The 17,503-nt window shown below is 50.0% G+C and overlaps 1 protein-coding gene across 5 annotated transcripts in view; it reads left to right on the top strand.

Moving 5' to 3' along the window:
• Positions 1–17,503, top strand: part of LOC138488148 (TATA-binding protein-associated factor 2N-like) — a 530,913-nt gene that overhangs the window by 293,473 nt on the left and 219,937 nt on the right. For all 5 annotated transcript variants that reach the window (XM_069614929.1, XM_069614927.1, XM_069614926.1 and 2 more), the window contains one exon: positions 11,006–11,135. In XM_069614929.1, coding sequence (XP_069471030.1) covers positions 11,006–11,135 — 130 coding nt within the window. The remainder of the gene's footprint in view (positions 1–11,005; positions 11,136–17,503) is intronic.

Raw genomic sequence — 17,503 nt, 5'->3', positions numbered from 1 at the left:
AAAAGAGCCTCAAGCTCCACCGATTCTACATCCGATCAACGGGGACCCGTGTCGGATTCATCTGTACCCCTCAAGGGTGAAGATTTCGTCGAGCTACGCTTCGGAGGACTCCAGAAGCTTCTCAGGCCCGGTCTCGGAGATGGCCCAGGAGAAGGGAAGCTCGACGCCCGGAAAGCTGTTCAGGGCCTGCCCTGGATGCCAGCTGCAGAACGTCTTCAAGGAGGACGAACACTCTTTCTGCCTTTACTGCCTTCATGGGGACAAGACGCACGTGGAGAAGGACTGTGCGTTTTGCGGCAACATGTCGGAACGGACCATGAAGGACCGCCATCAACGTCTCGCCAGCTGGCTGGAGGGTAAGAGCCCGTCTGGCGAGAAGAAGAAATCTGAGCGGTCTTCTAAGACCTTTGAGGGCGCCCCGGCGACGGGGGCCCAACATAAGGCCAAGCACCGCGAGTCCGCTGGCACCGGGAGCGCCGAACGGTCGGGCTCTACGGGCGCCAGGCAGGGCGCACCCTCCCCGGCACCATCAACCACGAGCCAACGCTCTGGGTCGGGTAAGAGGAAGGCCGAGCACCCGGCGAAGCTCCTGGAGAGGCCCCGGTCGAGCTCTATGGCAGAGGAGGAGCGTGGCAGTTCCCCCTCCCTCAAGGATAAGGCGGTGAGCGCACCTAAGGTGGTGAAGGCCTTGATCCATTCGACCAAGCCCTCTATCGAAACGGTCGCGGCGGCCCTGGCCCAGCCTGTGGAGGCTGCACCAGTGGTGGCGGCCTCGGGGCCCAGAATCTCCCTGCCTCCTCGGAGGGAGTCTTCTTTTGTGCCCATCGATAGGACCCCCGTGAAACCCTCCGTGGGGAAGAAGAAGGGGGGGCAGGGCGTCGTCGTAGATTCGGCCTCAACCTCAGAAGAGGAGCTGATCGAGGTCTTAAGCCACGGCCTAGGCGTGGAACAAGACCAGCCCGTCGGAATGGGCCCCGACGCAGGTGACGACGACGACATCGTCGAGGATACCGACGGGGCCCCTGCTCGCCCGTCGGATTCCCCTTTGCCAGCGCCGCAAGACAACTCAGCGGCCATTTTGTTGGCTATACAGTCCTTATGCTCCGAGATAAGGACGAGACTACCTTTACCGACGGAGGAACCTCTCCCGTCGGGGGATCCAGAACCGGGACCTTCTGGTGTTCCCCCTACCAAGAAAAGAAGGATCCATCCACCGCCTCCTTTTCAACCGTCGCGCCCCGTCCAGCCCTCCTCCCCGTCCACCCGAGGGGATGATACGGGGACTGACACGGCAGCGACGGGTACGGACGACGAGGCATACGACGAGGATTTTCCGTCGTCGCCTCCCACCAGGGCTTCTCCGCCCGACGAGATTGGATCGTTCCACTCAATGATCGCCAGGGCATCCGAGCTTTTCCAACTCTGCCCTGAGGAGAAGAAAAAGGAAGGCTTCCTTTACCAACGGTGCGAGGCCAAGAGGAAGCCACGATCCTCGCAGTGCCTCTGTTGGACGACATTTGGGATGAGGGCCTTTCCCTCCTCAAGAACCCTTCCACGACGCCAGCGAAAAGAGACCGGTACGAGAAAAAGTACCGGGTCCCGGACTCGGCCCCCCTATGCCTCCGGGCGCAGCCTACCCCGGACTCCGTCGTCTCCGCGGCAGCCAGGAAGAAAGCGGGGGGGGGGTGCGGCCTCCACGTCGACTTCCCCGCCGGACGGCGAGGGAAAGAAATTGGATGCCATGGGACGTAGAGTCATCTCGTCGGCGGCGACGACCATTAAAGCGGCCAACGCCTTGGCTATCGTGGCCCGCTACGACAGGGAACTCTGGTACAAGATAGCTCCCCTGCTGGATTTTCTGCCGGACGACAAGAGGGCGGAGGCCCTTGAGATCCTGCAGGAAGGTGAGGTGGCCTCGGACCACGCCATCACCGTGGCGACGGACATCGCCGACACTGGGTTCCGCCAGATGGGCAACGGCGTTTGCCTTCGACGTCGTGGATGGCTCAAGGCTACGGACTTTCGGCAGGACGTCCAGACCAGGGTCCTGGACATGCCCTTCGACGGGAACAACCTGTTTGGGAAGACAGTGGACGATTCCCTTCAGGCCATCAAGGCGGATACTGAGACGGCCCGGGCCCTTGGAGTACTGCAGCAACGGCGGACGCCCTTTCGGAGCGGCGGAGGCAAGGGCGCCTCCAAAGGTTCCGGCGGCGGTTTCGCTTCCTACCGTCAAGCGGCCCGCTCGTCGTCGCAAGAGGCCTACAGAGGACGAGGCAAGTCTGGCGGACCCCGCCGTCGTCGCCAAGGAGGCCAAGGCGGCAAGGCCGCGTCCAAGCAGGTTTGAACCGGCCGTGGGGTCGGGCCCCCACCGAAGCACCCCGGTGGGAGGCCGGCTGGCGGGCTTCGTCAGCGTGTGGGAGTCCATCTCCACCGACCGTTGGGTGCTGGACGCCCTGGCCCGGGGCCACGCGCTCGAGTTTCAAAGAAGGTGCCCGCGCGTCCCCCCCGTGGCCAGGAAAGAACTTCACGTCCCTCAACTTCTCCTGGAGGTAAAGGCGATGCTCAGAAAGGGCGCCATCGAACTCGTCCCAAAGAGGCTTCGGGGCTCCGGAGTCTACTCGCGATACTTCCTCGTGAAGAAGAAGACGGGAGGATGGCGCCCCATCCTGGACCTGCGACGCCTGAACAAGTTCATCAAGGCGCAGAAGTTCCGGATGGTCACCCTCCAGCACGTCCTGGGTCAGCTGGAGGAAGGAGACTTCCTATCGTCGTTGGATTTGGAGGATGCCTACTTCCACATTCCCATCCTAAAGGGGCACCGAAAATTCCTCAGATTCGTGGTCCAAGGGCGTCATTACCAGTTCAAAGCCCTTCCCTTCGGACTACGGTCGGCACCCAGGGTTTTCACCAAGTGCCTCGCACCGGTGGCGGCGCAGCTGCGCCGCGAGGGGATTCACGTCTACCCCTACCTGGACGACTGGCTCATCCGCGCCAAGACGAGGGAGCTCGCCGTGGCCCACACGGCAAGGACCGTCCAACTCCTCACGGACCTGGGATTCTCCGTGAACTACGCCAAATCCCACCTGGTGCCCGCGCAAGTCGCACTGTTTCTGGGAGCGAGGCTCGACACAGTGTCCCTTCTGGCCTCCCCGTCGGAGGAGAGGACCAGGACCATCTTGGGCAAGGTGCAACGGATGTTGGTGGCCGACGCGGCCAAGGTGAGGTCCATCAAGTCCCTCCTCGGGATGATGTCTTCCTGCATCTACCTCATTCCCATGTGCAGGCTCCGGATGCGCCCGTTGCAAGAATTCCTGGATGCGCGCTGGATCCAGACGACGGGCAGCTTCGAGGAAAGGATCAAGCTCGACGAGAGTTTCCGACGAGCGATACGGTGGTGGGGCACCCGCGCGCATCTGACGGCGGGCATGGACTTCCAGACCCCAGCCCACCAGGTGACTGTGACCACGGATGCCTCCCTAGAAGGGTGGGGAGCGCACACCGAAAATCTGCACGCAAGGGGACTCTGGCTCCCGACGGAGAAGTCCCTGCATATCAACGTCCTGGAGCTCCGTGCAGTGTTTTGGGCCCTCAGGTCCTTCCTTCCGTCCCTCAAGGGCAAGGTGGTGAGGATCTTCACCGACAACACCACCACCATGTTTTACATCAGCAAACAGGGCGGAACCAGGTCCCCAGCGCTGTCCAAGGAGGCGCAGGACCTGTGGCATTGGGCCGTCGCCCAAGGGATTCTTCTGGTGCCGTTTCATCTGGCAGGGATAAAAAACACCATCACCGACTCACTCAGCAGGGAGCTGCGCTCGTGCCACGAGTGGGAACTACGGCAGGATCTGGTGGATCGCCTCTTCCGACGGTGGGGCACACCCCAGATCGACCTGTTCGCGACGGCGACGAACACCAAGTGCCGGAGGTTCGCCAGCAGGTTTCCCCAGACGAGGAGCATGGGCGATGCTTTCTCGTTCCCCTGGGAGGGCCTGTTCCTCTACGCGTTCCCTCCCTTGCCTCTGCTAATCCGGCTCGTCAACCAGCTCAAGAGGTCACGGTGCAGGATGATCCTCGTCGCACCTGCGTGGCCGAGGCAGATATGGTTCCCGGACCTTCTGGACTTGTCGGCGTCCCCGCCAATCAAGCTGCCGGCGGACGCGGATCTACTCTCCAGGGAAGGAGGCGCCATCCTCCACCACGACCCGAAGTCGCTGAACTTGCAGGCCTGGCTCCTGCAGCGCTAGAGTTTGGAGGATACGACATACCGGCCGATTGCAGAGAGGTTCTTGCAAAGGCCAGGGCGTCCTCGACTCTTAAATGCTACGGACACAAATGGAAGAGGTTCTCTGTCTGGTGCCACGCACAGAAGATTAACCCTCTACGGATTACGGCTCCCCAAGTACTGCCGTACCTGCTGACGCTGGCCAAAGCTGGTCTGGCACACGCGTCCATCAAGATTCATCTTGCTGCGATCTCCCGGTACACCAGAACCACGGGCCGGACGTCCTTGTGGTCTCATCGTCTGGTGAAAGAGTTCATGAAGGGACTGTTCAGATCGTTCCCGCCGGTGAAGGCTCCGGCCCCGGCGTGGGAGCTCAACGTGGTGCTGACCAAGCTCATGGGACCTCCGTTCGAGCCTCTGCACTCGGCCCCGTTGAAGTTTCTATCGTGGAAAACAGCTTTTCTCGTGGCCATCACCTCCGCACGACGAGTGGGAGAGATCCAGGCCCTTTCCTGCAAGGCCCCGTACTTGACTTTCCACGACACGAGGGTAGTGCTCAGGACGCACCCCTCCTTCATGCCCAAGGTACCGTCGGACTTTCATCTCAACGAACCCTTGGTGTTACCTGTGTTCTTCCCGTCGCCTTTGTCGCCGGCTGAGAGGACTTTGCACTCGCTGGATGTAGCTAGAGCGCTGAAGTTCTACGTGGACCGCACGAAAGGTTTTCGGAAGACGTCACAACTCTTTGTGAACTTTGGACCTGTCAATCAGGGGAAGGCTCTCTCGAAGGCTTCCATCTCCAGATGGCTCTCCGGCTGTATCATGTACTGTCACCGGTTGGCAAACCGACCGCTGCCTGGCCGTCCGAGAGCCCATTCCACCAGAGCGATCGCAGCTACCACGGCGTTCCTATCTGGTGTGCCCCTGCTGGACATATGCAGGGCTGCTACGTGGAGGTCGACGCACACCTTCACGAAATTCTACTGCGTCGACCGGGATTCCAGGGAGGAGTCCAGGGTCGGCCAAGCAGTGCTGCGCAACCTGTTCGCCTGAGGTGAGCCTGGTGAGGAGGTAAGATGCTTAATGTTGAGTTTGATGTGATGCTTAATGTTGAGCCTTTGCCACCTCCCGTGGTTGTGCATGTGTGTACTGCTATGTATTCTTTATTCATGAGCATGTGAATCCATGCCAGACCCCATGCTGGAGAAGGAACAAGTTACTTACCTGTAACTGTTGTTCTCCAGCATGGGTCTGGCATGGATTCACATGCGAACCCTCCCGCCTACCCCTCTGCGGCTCTTCACTTGGTCATACTGCCACTTCACGTGCTTCCAAATCTGAAGATGGCTGCCAGAGGCGGTGCTTAGGTAGAGGGCAGTCATTGGCTGTGGTCAGTATGACGCAGAGACCAGTGATTGGTTATTACTACGAAAGACAGATCAGAAACGAAACTGATACTGGTTTTTTCTTTACCGAGGATTCCCAGCCTGACGACGGGGAATATTCATGAGCATGTGAATCCATGCCAGACCCATGCTGGAGAACAACAGTTACAGGTAAGTAACTTGTTCCTTCCTTCCTGATGGGGACGATAAGCGCATGGATGGGTGGACATGCAGGGTATTTACAGCTTGGAGTATGGCATTGGCGTCCGTCAACTCCACTTGTGTCTTGGCTACATTTTCGTACACTGTGGGAGTGCATATCTATGGCGTCGGAGCGTATTCCCAAAGGGGATGAAAGGGACGGCTTCCTGGCTATTAAGAAGGGCATGTGCGAGTCCCTTCAGTCTGGGTTGGATATTGCAGATTGCGTAAGCAGATCCATGGCTACGAGCACTGTGATACGCAGGTTTGCGTGGTTGCGGTAATCAAGATTTGCACCTGATGTGCAGGCTAGGCTTCTGAACATGCCATTTGACGGATCTCATCTTTTTGGCAGCAAGGCTGATGAGAGCTTTGAGAAGTTGCAGACCTCTAAAGCAGCTGCCAAGTCTTTAGTTGCAGCTGTTCGGCAACCTCAGCCTTTTCGTCCTGGTGGACAGCAGTGGAGGGGTAGATCTTTTCACTACTAATTTGGAAGGGTGAGAGGTATGGCCAGTCAAAGAGGCCAAGTCCGCTCAAGCAGCAGCCTCCATCATCGGCCTCTGCAGTAGCCACTTCAAAACCGCTCTGAGGCCTTGTCACAACTCGCCAGTGTTGGGCAGGCTGTCTCAGCATCTAGAAGAATTACTTCAGATGCTTGGGCTCTGGAAACAATAGCCCACGGTTACTGCCTTACTATAACGATGCCTCAGAACAATCCACCAGGGAATCAGACTTCTGGATCCAGGGAAATATTGACCCTGCTAGAGAAAGGCACTCTAGAACAAGTTCCTCTGGCGGAGAGGAACACATGTTTGTATTCCCCATATTTTTTTGATTCCCAAAAAGGACTGGGACTGAGACCCATCTTGGACTTGAGATACTTTAACAAGTTCCTCAGGATGGACCCGTTAAAGATGGTCACTCTTTCTGAGATCCTTCAGGCCCTCCAACTTCAGGATTGGTTGGTGTCATTGGACCTTCAGGATGCTTATTTTCATGTGCCAATCCATCTGAAGCAGAGAAAATACCAGAGGATCGCCATTGGCGGCTCGCATTATCAGTTTTGAGTCCTGCCATTTGGGAAGACGTCCGCCCAAGGGTTTTCACCAAACTTATTTCGGTGGTGGCAGCGCATCTCAGGAGAGGGGGGATTCATGTCTACCCCTATCTGAACGACTGGTTGATCATGGCACGTTCTCCCGGACAAGCTGTGGATCATCTCAATGTTGCCTGCCCCACCCTTCACAGACTTGGCTTCTCCCTAAGTCCCATATGAAACCTTCCCAACAGCTCCACTACATCGGGCTATATTAGACACATGCTTGAGAAAGTGCTCGCCACCCACGGTGAGGGCTCAAGACATTCTACAGATGGTAACCAAATTCCAGAGTGCCCAGTGTCTTCCGGCCTTGGGAGTTTATGAGATTGCTTGGCCTCATGGCATACATTTTTCTGGTGCCAGAGGCACGCCTCAGGATGAGATTCAATGGGCTCTCAGAACACAATGGTCCCAATTATCAGGGAAGATGTCGGATCTCCTTCAAATTCCAGTCCAAGTCTCACAGGATCTTCTGTGGTGGGCCTGCAAGGAAAATCTAATGAAGAGAGAACACTTTTGGCAGTCATGACGGAGATGACTGTAGTGAAGGATGCCTCACTAACAGGGTGGGGAGCTCATGCCAACGATCTGTCAGCGGTCGTTGGTCTCCATCGGAGTCCAAACTACACATCAATCTTCTGGAGCTGCGGCCAATCAGGCTAGCGCTGAGGGCTTTTTTTGCCGTCTGTACAGGGAAAAAATGTCCTGATAATGACGGACAACACGGTGGCCATGCATTACCTCAACGAGAAGAGGCATAAGGTCACTACCACTGTGCAGAGGCAAAGCAGCTCTGGTACTGGGCTATTCAAGTAGGAATCTCCCAGGCGGCAGTTCACCAGGCCGGAGTGGAGAACATAGGCGGACGCTCTGAGCAGGCAGAGTGCAGTCTCCCACGAGTGGGAACTAGCAAGATCTTAGAGAACCCCTCAAGTGGTTCTGTTCGCAACCGGTACCAACTGCAAGTGTGAGCGGTACTGCTCAAGGGAATTTCCCCCAAGAGGAGCTCTAGGAGACTAGTTTGTGGTGGATTGTGTATTCTCAATACTGCATGCGTTTCCTCACCGTCATTCCTCAAATTCTTAGGATGTTAAGACTGTTGGGGACCCACATGATCCTCATTGCTCCGGATTGGGCCAGGAGACTGTGCGAACCTGACCTTCTGGACATATCCATCTGTGCTACGATACGTCTTTCACAAAGAGGATCTTCTCTTGTGAGAGGAAGTTCAGGTTCTCCATCCAGAGGTTAAAACTCTCAACCATCACGCTTTGCTTCTGAAAGGTTGAGATATAAGGATTGGGACCTCCCGAGTGACGTGATGGAGGTGTTGCTTTCGGTCAGGCAGCCAGCAACTAAGTCTCTGCCGTTGTAATAAGTTTTACGACTGGTGCAGAGAAAAGAATGTTAATCCTTTTCAGTGTTTGACCCTGGATGTTCTATCCCTTTTGCTTTCATTAGCGCACAAGGGTGTACCTAGCAGCGCTCTTCCGAGTAATGCTCTCATTTCGAGATCCCACTCGTTACTGAGTTTCTAAAAGGGATCACAAATGCGTTCCTTCCATCTACTTTTCAGGTTCCGTTTTTGGGACCTTAATTTGGTCTTAAAGTTTCTGATGGATGCTCCATTTGAACCAATGCACGCATGTACATTGAGGTTGTGTTGACCTTTAAGACTATACTATTGGTTGCTATTACATCTGCACGTAGAGTGAGCGAGTTGCAGGCACTTTCTTCCAAGCCACCCTTTACTATATTCCAAAAGGACAGGGTGGTGTTAAGGGTTAGACCCTCCTTCCTACCGAAGGTAGTTTCTGACTTTCATTTAAGTCAGAGTATTGTGCTACCAGCCTTCTATCCTGCTCCGCATCCTAGTAAGGAAGAAGAAAGGCTACATAGGTTGGACCCTAAGAGAACATTAAGCTTTTATATTTCCGGAATGTCCAAAGTGAGAGTGGACGACCAGCGCTTTGTGTAGTATACGGGACATAAGCTTAGGCCAGGCTGTTTGTAAACCGACCTTTGTCTAGGTGGATCATCCTCACTATTTCTGAATGTTATAGGTTGGCAGGCAAGGTCCCTCCTGAGGGCTTGCATGCTTATTCCACCAGAGGCATGGCCACTTCGACAGCCCTAATTAAAAACATCTGTGATGCTGCAACATGGTCTTCAATACACATGTTTACTAAGTATTTTTTCTGGATACTTCCCATGCTCAGCATGTTGCTTTTGGTAAGGCAGTACTTTACTCTGCCTTTTGAAAAACATCTAAAATTCTTCACCCTCCTCCAATTGTGGATACTACTTTGAGAGCCTGTCGAAGATTAGTAATACGTTGGAGGACACAATCCATTCGAAGAACAAATTACCCCTGGTAACATTCTTTCGACTGGATGTTCCTCCAACGTATTCCTCATCACCCTCCCATCCTGCCCCTCTGTAGAATTTCCCATGCTATTACAGCTTTCGTTCCAACAAGGACCGCTTTCTGGGCAGTTCTGCTACACGAGGTGGGGAAAAAACAGAACTGGGGCAACGGGCGCCGTGTGTGCTACTTATAACCTCAGATTACGTCACCCTCGACGGAGGCCTTTGAGGGACATCGACTCGAAGCCATCGATGTAGGGCACCCTCTGCCAGAAAATTTCCAAAGCAGCCGAAACTGGACGCTACATGTCAAAGATGAGGAATACGTTGGAGGAACATCCAGTCGAAAACGTTATCGGGGGTAAGTAACTTGTTGTTCTACTTTAAAGATGGCCTTTCATGGATGGGTCTGTGCTAAAGTAATTTAAAAGTACCTTGTTACCCAACGAGGTGGCCTAACGGTGAGTTGTATATATGTTGCAATGTATTTTTACTTATTTGCTGTCTAAACAAATTTTGGTGAATGCTAAATTATTCATCAGTTCAGTGAGAATAGGTGATTAAATGCTAAAAGGTTGGATTTATAATGAAAAATGTTCCCTTTCATTTATAGGTTTGTCAGGCCACTCTCAATGTGCAATATGAGTGCCCAATATTGGCATAAGGTTCCTAAACAGTAATGCGATGGGATTTTAGAGAAGGGACGATTTTAAATCTACAAGTGGTGCACCAGGCCAGGAGTGTCAGATTGGGTGGTCTGGGATATACTCATGATGCTACAAAGAAGGAGTTTTCTCATATGTAAATTGTGTAATTAACAGTTGGATGAATGCCAGTGTGCTCCTGATAACAGTATGCTTAAAATATTTTTCATGTTTGAGCACTTTGTGATTGGACTGTGCACTGAATGTTTTGCCCAGAAAGATGAAGAGAAACGAGGCCTCAACCCCTTACATTGAAACTTGTTGACCGTTGGGTGCTTCAATCCCAGCACAAACAAGGAAGATGGTTCACATACTAAAACTGATGGCACCAAGCTTGGTTACTGTTTACAATTAAGATGTGCACGTGTTTTATAATACTTGTATTAATTGATGTCTGCTCTTACAACGCCCTTTGTTTGCTAGTTCTGTTGCAACTAATGTGAAAATCCCACATTTCTTTGAAGGCATCATTTTCTACAGTTTGTCTAATGTAAACAAAATGTAATCCGAGTCATTGAAAATAATGTGTGACTCCAGTGATTGAGAGAATTGCCTGGGACACTTAAACTTGATTGCAACAGCATATACAGGCTTCCAAAAACACAGAGCTGCCACTAGCCATTAAACGTGCGCAAGGAACCCAGCACTGTGACCTGCTTGAGAAAGCTGATTGTATTGGGGTACCTTTGGGGCATGCTCACTTGGAAGTCCTCTTTTTACTCCCCAGAGAAAGTTGAGGATTAAACGGGGGGATAAATGAGGCTGGTGAGCCATGAGGGCAAAAAGCAGAACTTGACTGGGGATTCACTGGGAGTCAGTTTAAGAATGTCCATCAAAACAGCAGTGTATCTACATTTAACCAGTGAGTAATGTGCAATGTTTAAAGGACCAAATTCTTTTTTTCTTGTCTGTGGTGTTCATAGGTGTTTATTACTACATTTACCTTAATGTGTGTTAGTGATGAAATAAAAGTATGTGTATGCAATGTGCAGAAAGCTAAGTAAATATGTGTACCCTATTTCAGACCAACAAGAAGACCGGACTGCCCATGATAAATCTCTATTCTGACAAAGAAACCGGCAAATCGAAAGGAGAAGCAACAGTTTCATTTGATGATCCACCTTCAGCAAAAGCAGCCATCGACTGGTTTGATGGTAAGATGAGTTTGATTATAGAAAGTTTTTGCGTTAGTATACATGTTCATTTGAAATAGAAGAGTTCAGTTTTCCATACATTGGAATTGTCAAAATACAATATTCCTTAGTTTTGTCCTACCATCTTTTTTAATCCAGCTGTATTAGATACATCTCTATGGCACATCATGTGTGACAACTTCTTTTATTGTATTTGCTTTGAGCTAATGCTGGTTCTCTATGCTAACCTTTTACCGTGAGGGTCCTTGGCTACCAGCCAAACAGTTGTAGGAGCCAAGAAATAATGTATGCGCCTGAACGTTTAGCTAAATCGACATTTCAGAATACAATAGTGCAAGCGATTTATATTGTTTGTATTTCTGCATTGTAAAATAAAGCAACATGGTGATTCTCGGACCAATAAAGAATCCAACTTCGAATCTGTGGATTAAAAAATGGCATCTATTTCCTGATATTGAAGGTCATCATGCTCTGTTAAAATATCCCGTTCTGAGAGCAAAAAAAGAAATTGGTCTCTTGTGTTCTCCTGAATTTAGCCAATATTGTTAATGTTAAAGATATTTGTACCAGCACTATCACCACCGGAGTGGTCCCCTGGCGCTCTGGCGGCTCGGAATAAAAGGCATGGGTGGGAGGGAGTTAAGAGAGCACTGATGTGCTGTTGGGGGCCTTAGTACAGAATTCCGTTGGCTGGGTTTGGGGTGCTATACTGTTGAAGACGTTGTGTGCTGTTGTGCGGGTCTGTGTGCTTTGTTTGTTGCAGTGTAGTGACAACCCTCAAACAGCCTTAAAATCTGCACTAGGTATCCCAAAAACTGAGCATATCTCCCAGGCCAGACGCTCTACCAATTGGCTAGCCATAAAAGATAGAATAAAGTTTAAATCACTAAACCTTACTACAAATGTTTATTGAACAAGGCCCCGCAATACCTTGTGGCTAGACTCACTAGACATAACTCAGAACGTCCCATCAGAAAGGCACAAATGAATAGCCTCAGAATCCCCAAATTCAAACTTACTAAAACAGCTTTCTAGTCATGGCTGCCCAACCATGGAATGCCATCCCTGAATCCTTAAGAGCCTAACCATCCTTTCACTCATTTAAGAATAATGCCAAACTCTGGCTGCATTCCGGTTTCATCTGGCTTCCTGCAACCTTTATACTCAAGCTTGTCTGCGCCTTAAACTGTAAATACTGTTAAACTGTATATTAAACTGTATTTCGAGGGGATTGGGTCCTCCGACGTATTCCATATCTATGACAGGTAATCACCACAGCTGTGCTGCTTACCTGTCAAAGATATGGAATACGTCGTCGGACCATCCCATCGAAAGAACGTTGCCAGGTAAGAAAGTAACTTGTTCATTTGTACAAAGATATATAATGGAATGTAAATGATGTAACAATTACCTGTAACCTTGCAATGCGCCCAGATGCCTAAGGGCCCGGTGCGCCATATAAATGAATAAACAATACAACTACCGTTCCAAGAATAGTAAAGTGAAATTGACTTTACTTACCTTTTTCTCTTTGTAGGTCCAGCACATGCATTCTTATGTGGAGTGCTGGGGGGGTTACTTGGTAGCCCCTTATCCTACGTTTCCATGTAACATTTTATTACCCTCACTACTTTAAAGGGCTGGTGGCAGTGGTTTAATTATTCCTACCATTGTGCTTTTCTACCGCAAGCTGAACCCTCATCTGCAGTAAAGCACCCATGGGTGACCATTTTGTCAGAATGGCCCCAGTCTTTTTTTCACCATTTTCTGTTTGTGAGGTCTTTCTTGGCTTTTAATCTGTGCGTTGACAGGTTTGAGCCCTTTGTTTGTCTTGCCTTTGGCTGGCTTGTTACTGCAAGATTGTATGCAGTAACCCATTTGTTTTAAACTTGTGTAAATGGGTTTTCGGCCCTAGACATGCCCATTACACGTCCTGTGATTCGACCAGTGTGTTTGGCAGTTTTCTGGACCAGCCTAATTGGCCGGCTACAAGAAACTGTCTCTGCTGGATGCTTGATAATAAGGCCAGCCCCTCAGTGAATGTTTTGTGAGCGGGAGACTCTTTCCATTCCTCAGGTTCTTGCCTGAATTGCAGGAGGACTACTTTGCAGATGAGCTGCTACTTCGAAGTACCTTGCTTACGCGTATTGGCTGCATCTTGCTTGGCTGCTTAGTTCTTGCTTCTGGTTACTTAAGTTTATAGAACCTTATTTGTGGCGTTTCATGTGTCCTCCCAGTGGTTGAATGGGTAGTCCCATCTTGGGTTAATTTCCAGGCCGGAGCTATGTTGCCTACCTGCAAAACACCTAAAGAGCAAGAACCTTGAAGTGGCAAACCTTCCTGGCCTGGATGAGTGGTGGGCCATCAATACTCTGCCTTAGCTCTGTCATTGGCCGGCTGAGTTCCTTCACCTGGTGTTCCAAGCTTGCTTATCTTTGATGGCTGCTCCCTCTTGCCCCTTGTGCTGACTCGGATCCCATTTGATCGGTTCCTCTGTCTTCTTGGTTCCTTCTATGACGCTATTCCTGCCTGCTGGGCAAGCTTGTGTACATGGATTAATCCTCTTCATCAGTCCATTGTTACTGGTCGATAGTTCAGTTCCCTGTGTACCAGATTGGTAGGGAAGAGGTTTTCTTTTCTGCAACTTTTCCCTCCTTTGACATCAACGCAACCGGCATCTTTTGGTCTTGGGACTGTTTAGCTTTTGAAGTAAGAAGGGCTTTTTTTGGAAAAACGACACGCTTCACCATGCTAAGCATGAGTCACGCTGTTTTGCTGCAAAGCTGCAAGGAGGGAGTACATGCACCCCTACTGGCCAAGTCCTGCCGGTGCTGAGGAGAAAACACGCTTTGGCAAACAGTCGTGCGGTTATGATTTTCTACGTGGTGACTTGTCAGAGAACAGTGACTAAGACGAAGTAGTGGTCCATTGGTGGGCAGTATGTTTTACACTATGTACAGTAATAGGATCTCACCCCTTGCCTCGATCCCACAATCCAACAGCCATTTGTCTTATGTTATGAAGTGTTATATGGACATGATCGCAGAAGACCTTTTTTTTTGTTTACCCAAAAAGCACAGCAAATGGAAAACATTTAAAAAATGCAATATTTTTATGCAGTTGCTATTGGGAAACCTCAAACAGGTAAACAAAATATTCGTTACCTAGCCACATTCGCACAGGTGTCTGTTGAAAATGACACCTCACTTGTGGGTGCACTGGCATGGAAAGGGCTAATCAACCGGTATGTCAGGTGCTCTTGGAAAACGAGAGCAACACCTTATTTAGCCTTACAGGCAGGCCAGAGATTTGGGACTGGAGCTTTGCAGCAACCAAGTAAAACGGGGAACATGCATTTCTGAAAGAACACATGTGGGAATCCAAAGGCATCACTTGCGTGAATCACGCTACAATTTCTCAACCCAGAATGCACTACAAAGTTGTAAATGTGACTAACCTGGTATTTTCACACATTTCCCACTGGGAAATGATTGAAATGCTCGCAAAACATCACATGGCCTACCTTTTCACGTTCACACAGATGTCCGGCAAAAATCAGACCTCACGTGTGTTTGCGCTTACCTAGGTGGAAAAGAAGAAAAAGCGAGGACCAGCCCCAAGCTTGGCTGGAGGGAAAAGCTCTAACACGCCCAGCTAGAACTCCAGGACGGCCATGGGTGCGAACACCAAACCCAGCAGGGGTAAAAGCCCTCAGAGGTAAAGGCTGTAACGCGGCCTGGCCAGAGCTCTACCAACTTTTTACCCTCCTCATCCTTCTAAGGAAGGGGAGAGGTTGCAGGATTGGATTTTAAGAGGGCCCTGAGCTTTTATATAGCAAGGGCAAAGAACTTCAAAATGGAGGATACGCTTTTTGAAGCTTATGCTGGCCCTCAAATGGGAAAAGTGATAACAAACTAACCATATCCAGATATTGTACTAGCAATTTAAGAGTGCTATAATACAGAGGGCAAATGATTCCCGGAATGGTTAAGAGTGCCCTCCACTAGAGAAATAGCATCTTCCTCTTCTCTAGAGAGATGACTCCCTGTCGTGGCCGTTTACCAAGCAGCAACCTGGTCATCCCTCCACACATTTACTAAGCATTATTGCCTGGATGTCTGGGATGGTCAGGATGCCCGATTTGGCAGAGCAGTCTTATTTGTGAAGAGATTATGGGAGTTGCTCCCCTCCCCGCCCTCCTCCAAAGGGACAAGTACTGCTGTGTGAGTCCATATAAGATGAGGAAGCCATGCAAGGACACAATTCAGCAGAAAAACAAATTACCTCCGGTGGTGTATTTTTGGATGGATTTTCCCACCGATTCCTAATCACCCTCTGAGCCTACCCCTCAGAGATACTTTTCTTGTTACAAGCCTCTCCTCCTCTGCTGTCCGGGTCATAATAATACTCCACAGGTTCCTTTTTTTAAATAAGCTGAGCACAGGGGAAAGAGTAAACCTAGGTCACCATGGCCAAGTGAAGGGAATAAATGAGTAAACTGTGGTCACTGTTTGAGCTATTTATATCGACGATGCGTCTGGTCCTAATGACGAAGTGTGTAGTGTCTCTGCGCTGATGCCGCACGGTGCCCCCTGGTGGTGAAAAATGTCCACGGTTTTGCTGCTGCCGCACAATATATCTAAGATGAGGAATCTGTGTGAGGAACGTCCATCAGAAAGAACTTTACTAGAGCCAAGTTATTCTTCCATTGTACAGAACCTACACACACTCTCACTGTAATTGTAACATTATTTTACTATAACTGTATTACTTCTAAAGTGTTTTGTGTCCTAATTAAACATCCAAGTGTTAATAATTTGTTTTTTTACTGAATTGTAGTGTTCTAGCTTATTATTCTGATCAATAATGTAGATTACCCCTGCTAACTGCGCATGGAGTATTCTATTAAAGACTAGTAGGTGAGCATTATGCTTCAATTTCTTTTATTACTCTTCAGCAGTTTCAACTATAACATGAGAAAAAACTGAAAAGGTCTTTTCTTCAGCACCTTTCTTTTTTTCCTTGTTTAAAACTACAAGTTCCAATAGATCTGTAGTCTATTTAGCACTGTCCCCTGCTATGACCACATCCTCTCCTTAAGCTCCTCCTCTTCTTTTGGTGCTCTGAAGTGCATCCTAACTTGCATTAATGAACAGTGCAACAACGTGATGAACTCTTTGAATTGATGACTGCTCTTGCTGCGGCCCTCGCTGAGAAACAAATACTTTTCCATGCCTGGTCACTAGAGCATCTCGTTCTCAGTTGTTCTTTTGGTCTTCTCCTGAGGAGCATACAAACAACAATGCCAGGGTGGTGTTATGGTACTGTCTCACATAATACAATATTTAAAAAATAAATTCTGCACAGTAAGATATGAGGGTGGGAAAGTAATGCTCGCCTCCTAGTCTTTAATAGAATTAATACTCCCTGCGCAGTTAGCAGGGGTAATCTACATTCTATGGCAAGACTGGAGATGAGCATTATGCTTGTTTAAAGCTTCCCTAGTACGGTTGTTGCCATGGCGCTTATTGGTTTAAAATAACTGTTTTAAATGTACAATTGCTAGCCCAGTCTGCTGCCTGCATGATATCCTGGAGGGTTACTCCAGTTGTGAAAGCTTTGGACGCCATGGCCCCCTTAACTGAATGCGCTCCGTACTCTTTGAGGTTTATGCCTACTAATTGCATCACTTTGCGCACCCATCTAGCTATGGTAGCTGTAGCCACTGCCTGAAATTGTTTTTTGCACGCGATTAACAATTGAGTGGTGCCGGCTGCTCTGCAGTCTGCTGTTCTGTTTTCGTACTCAATGCATCTAGCTATGCACCATTTGGAGTTATCTTGGAAATGAGGGTAGTGAACTGAGGTGGATCCCGTCTTCGTTCTCCTTACTATCGAGAATGTTACGCCTTCGGGTCCATAAACCTTCCTATGGATCTCTAACGCCTTAATCTCTGCTACCCTCTCACAAGCTATCAGGCACAACAGCAGTGCTAGTTTGCCTGATAGTTGTTTCAACGATAAGACAGTTGGCCATCAGACTGATTTTTATCAGCCTGAGCACTGCCGTCACGTACCACAGCTGTTTATCTTTTGGCTTGGGAGGTGCTTTATATCTGGCCCCCTTTATTGAGCCTGGCCACTGCCGGATGCTCTCATGCCGGCATGCCCTCTACTGGCAAGTGCCCTGCGGAAATAGTCGACCTGTAGACTCTGATTGTCCTGAAGGCCTTAACATCCTGCAACAGATGTGCCAGAAAATGCAAAATTGCAACAATAGGTGCTGAAACGGGATGAAAATGTCTCCCTCTGCACAAGTTTGTCCACTTGGCCCAAGCCGCGTCATAGCTCCTCCGAGTGGAGGGGGTC

This window comes from Ambystoma mexicanum, chromosome 9, assembly GCF_040938575.1.
Source record: "Ambystoma mexicanum isolate Mex_15411 chromosome 9, UKY_AmexF1_1, whole genome shotgun sequence".
NCBI lineage: Eukaryota > Metazoa > Chordata > Amphibia > Caudata > Ambystomatidae > Ambystoma > Ambystoma mexicanum.
This window is presented reverse-complemented; position numbering and strand designations above follow the sequence as displayed.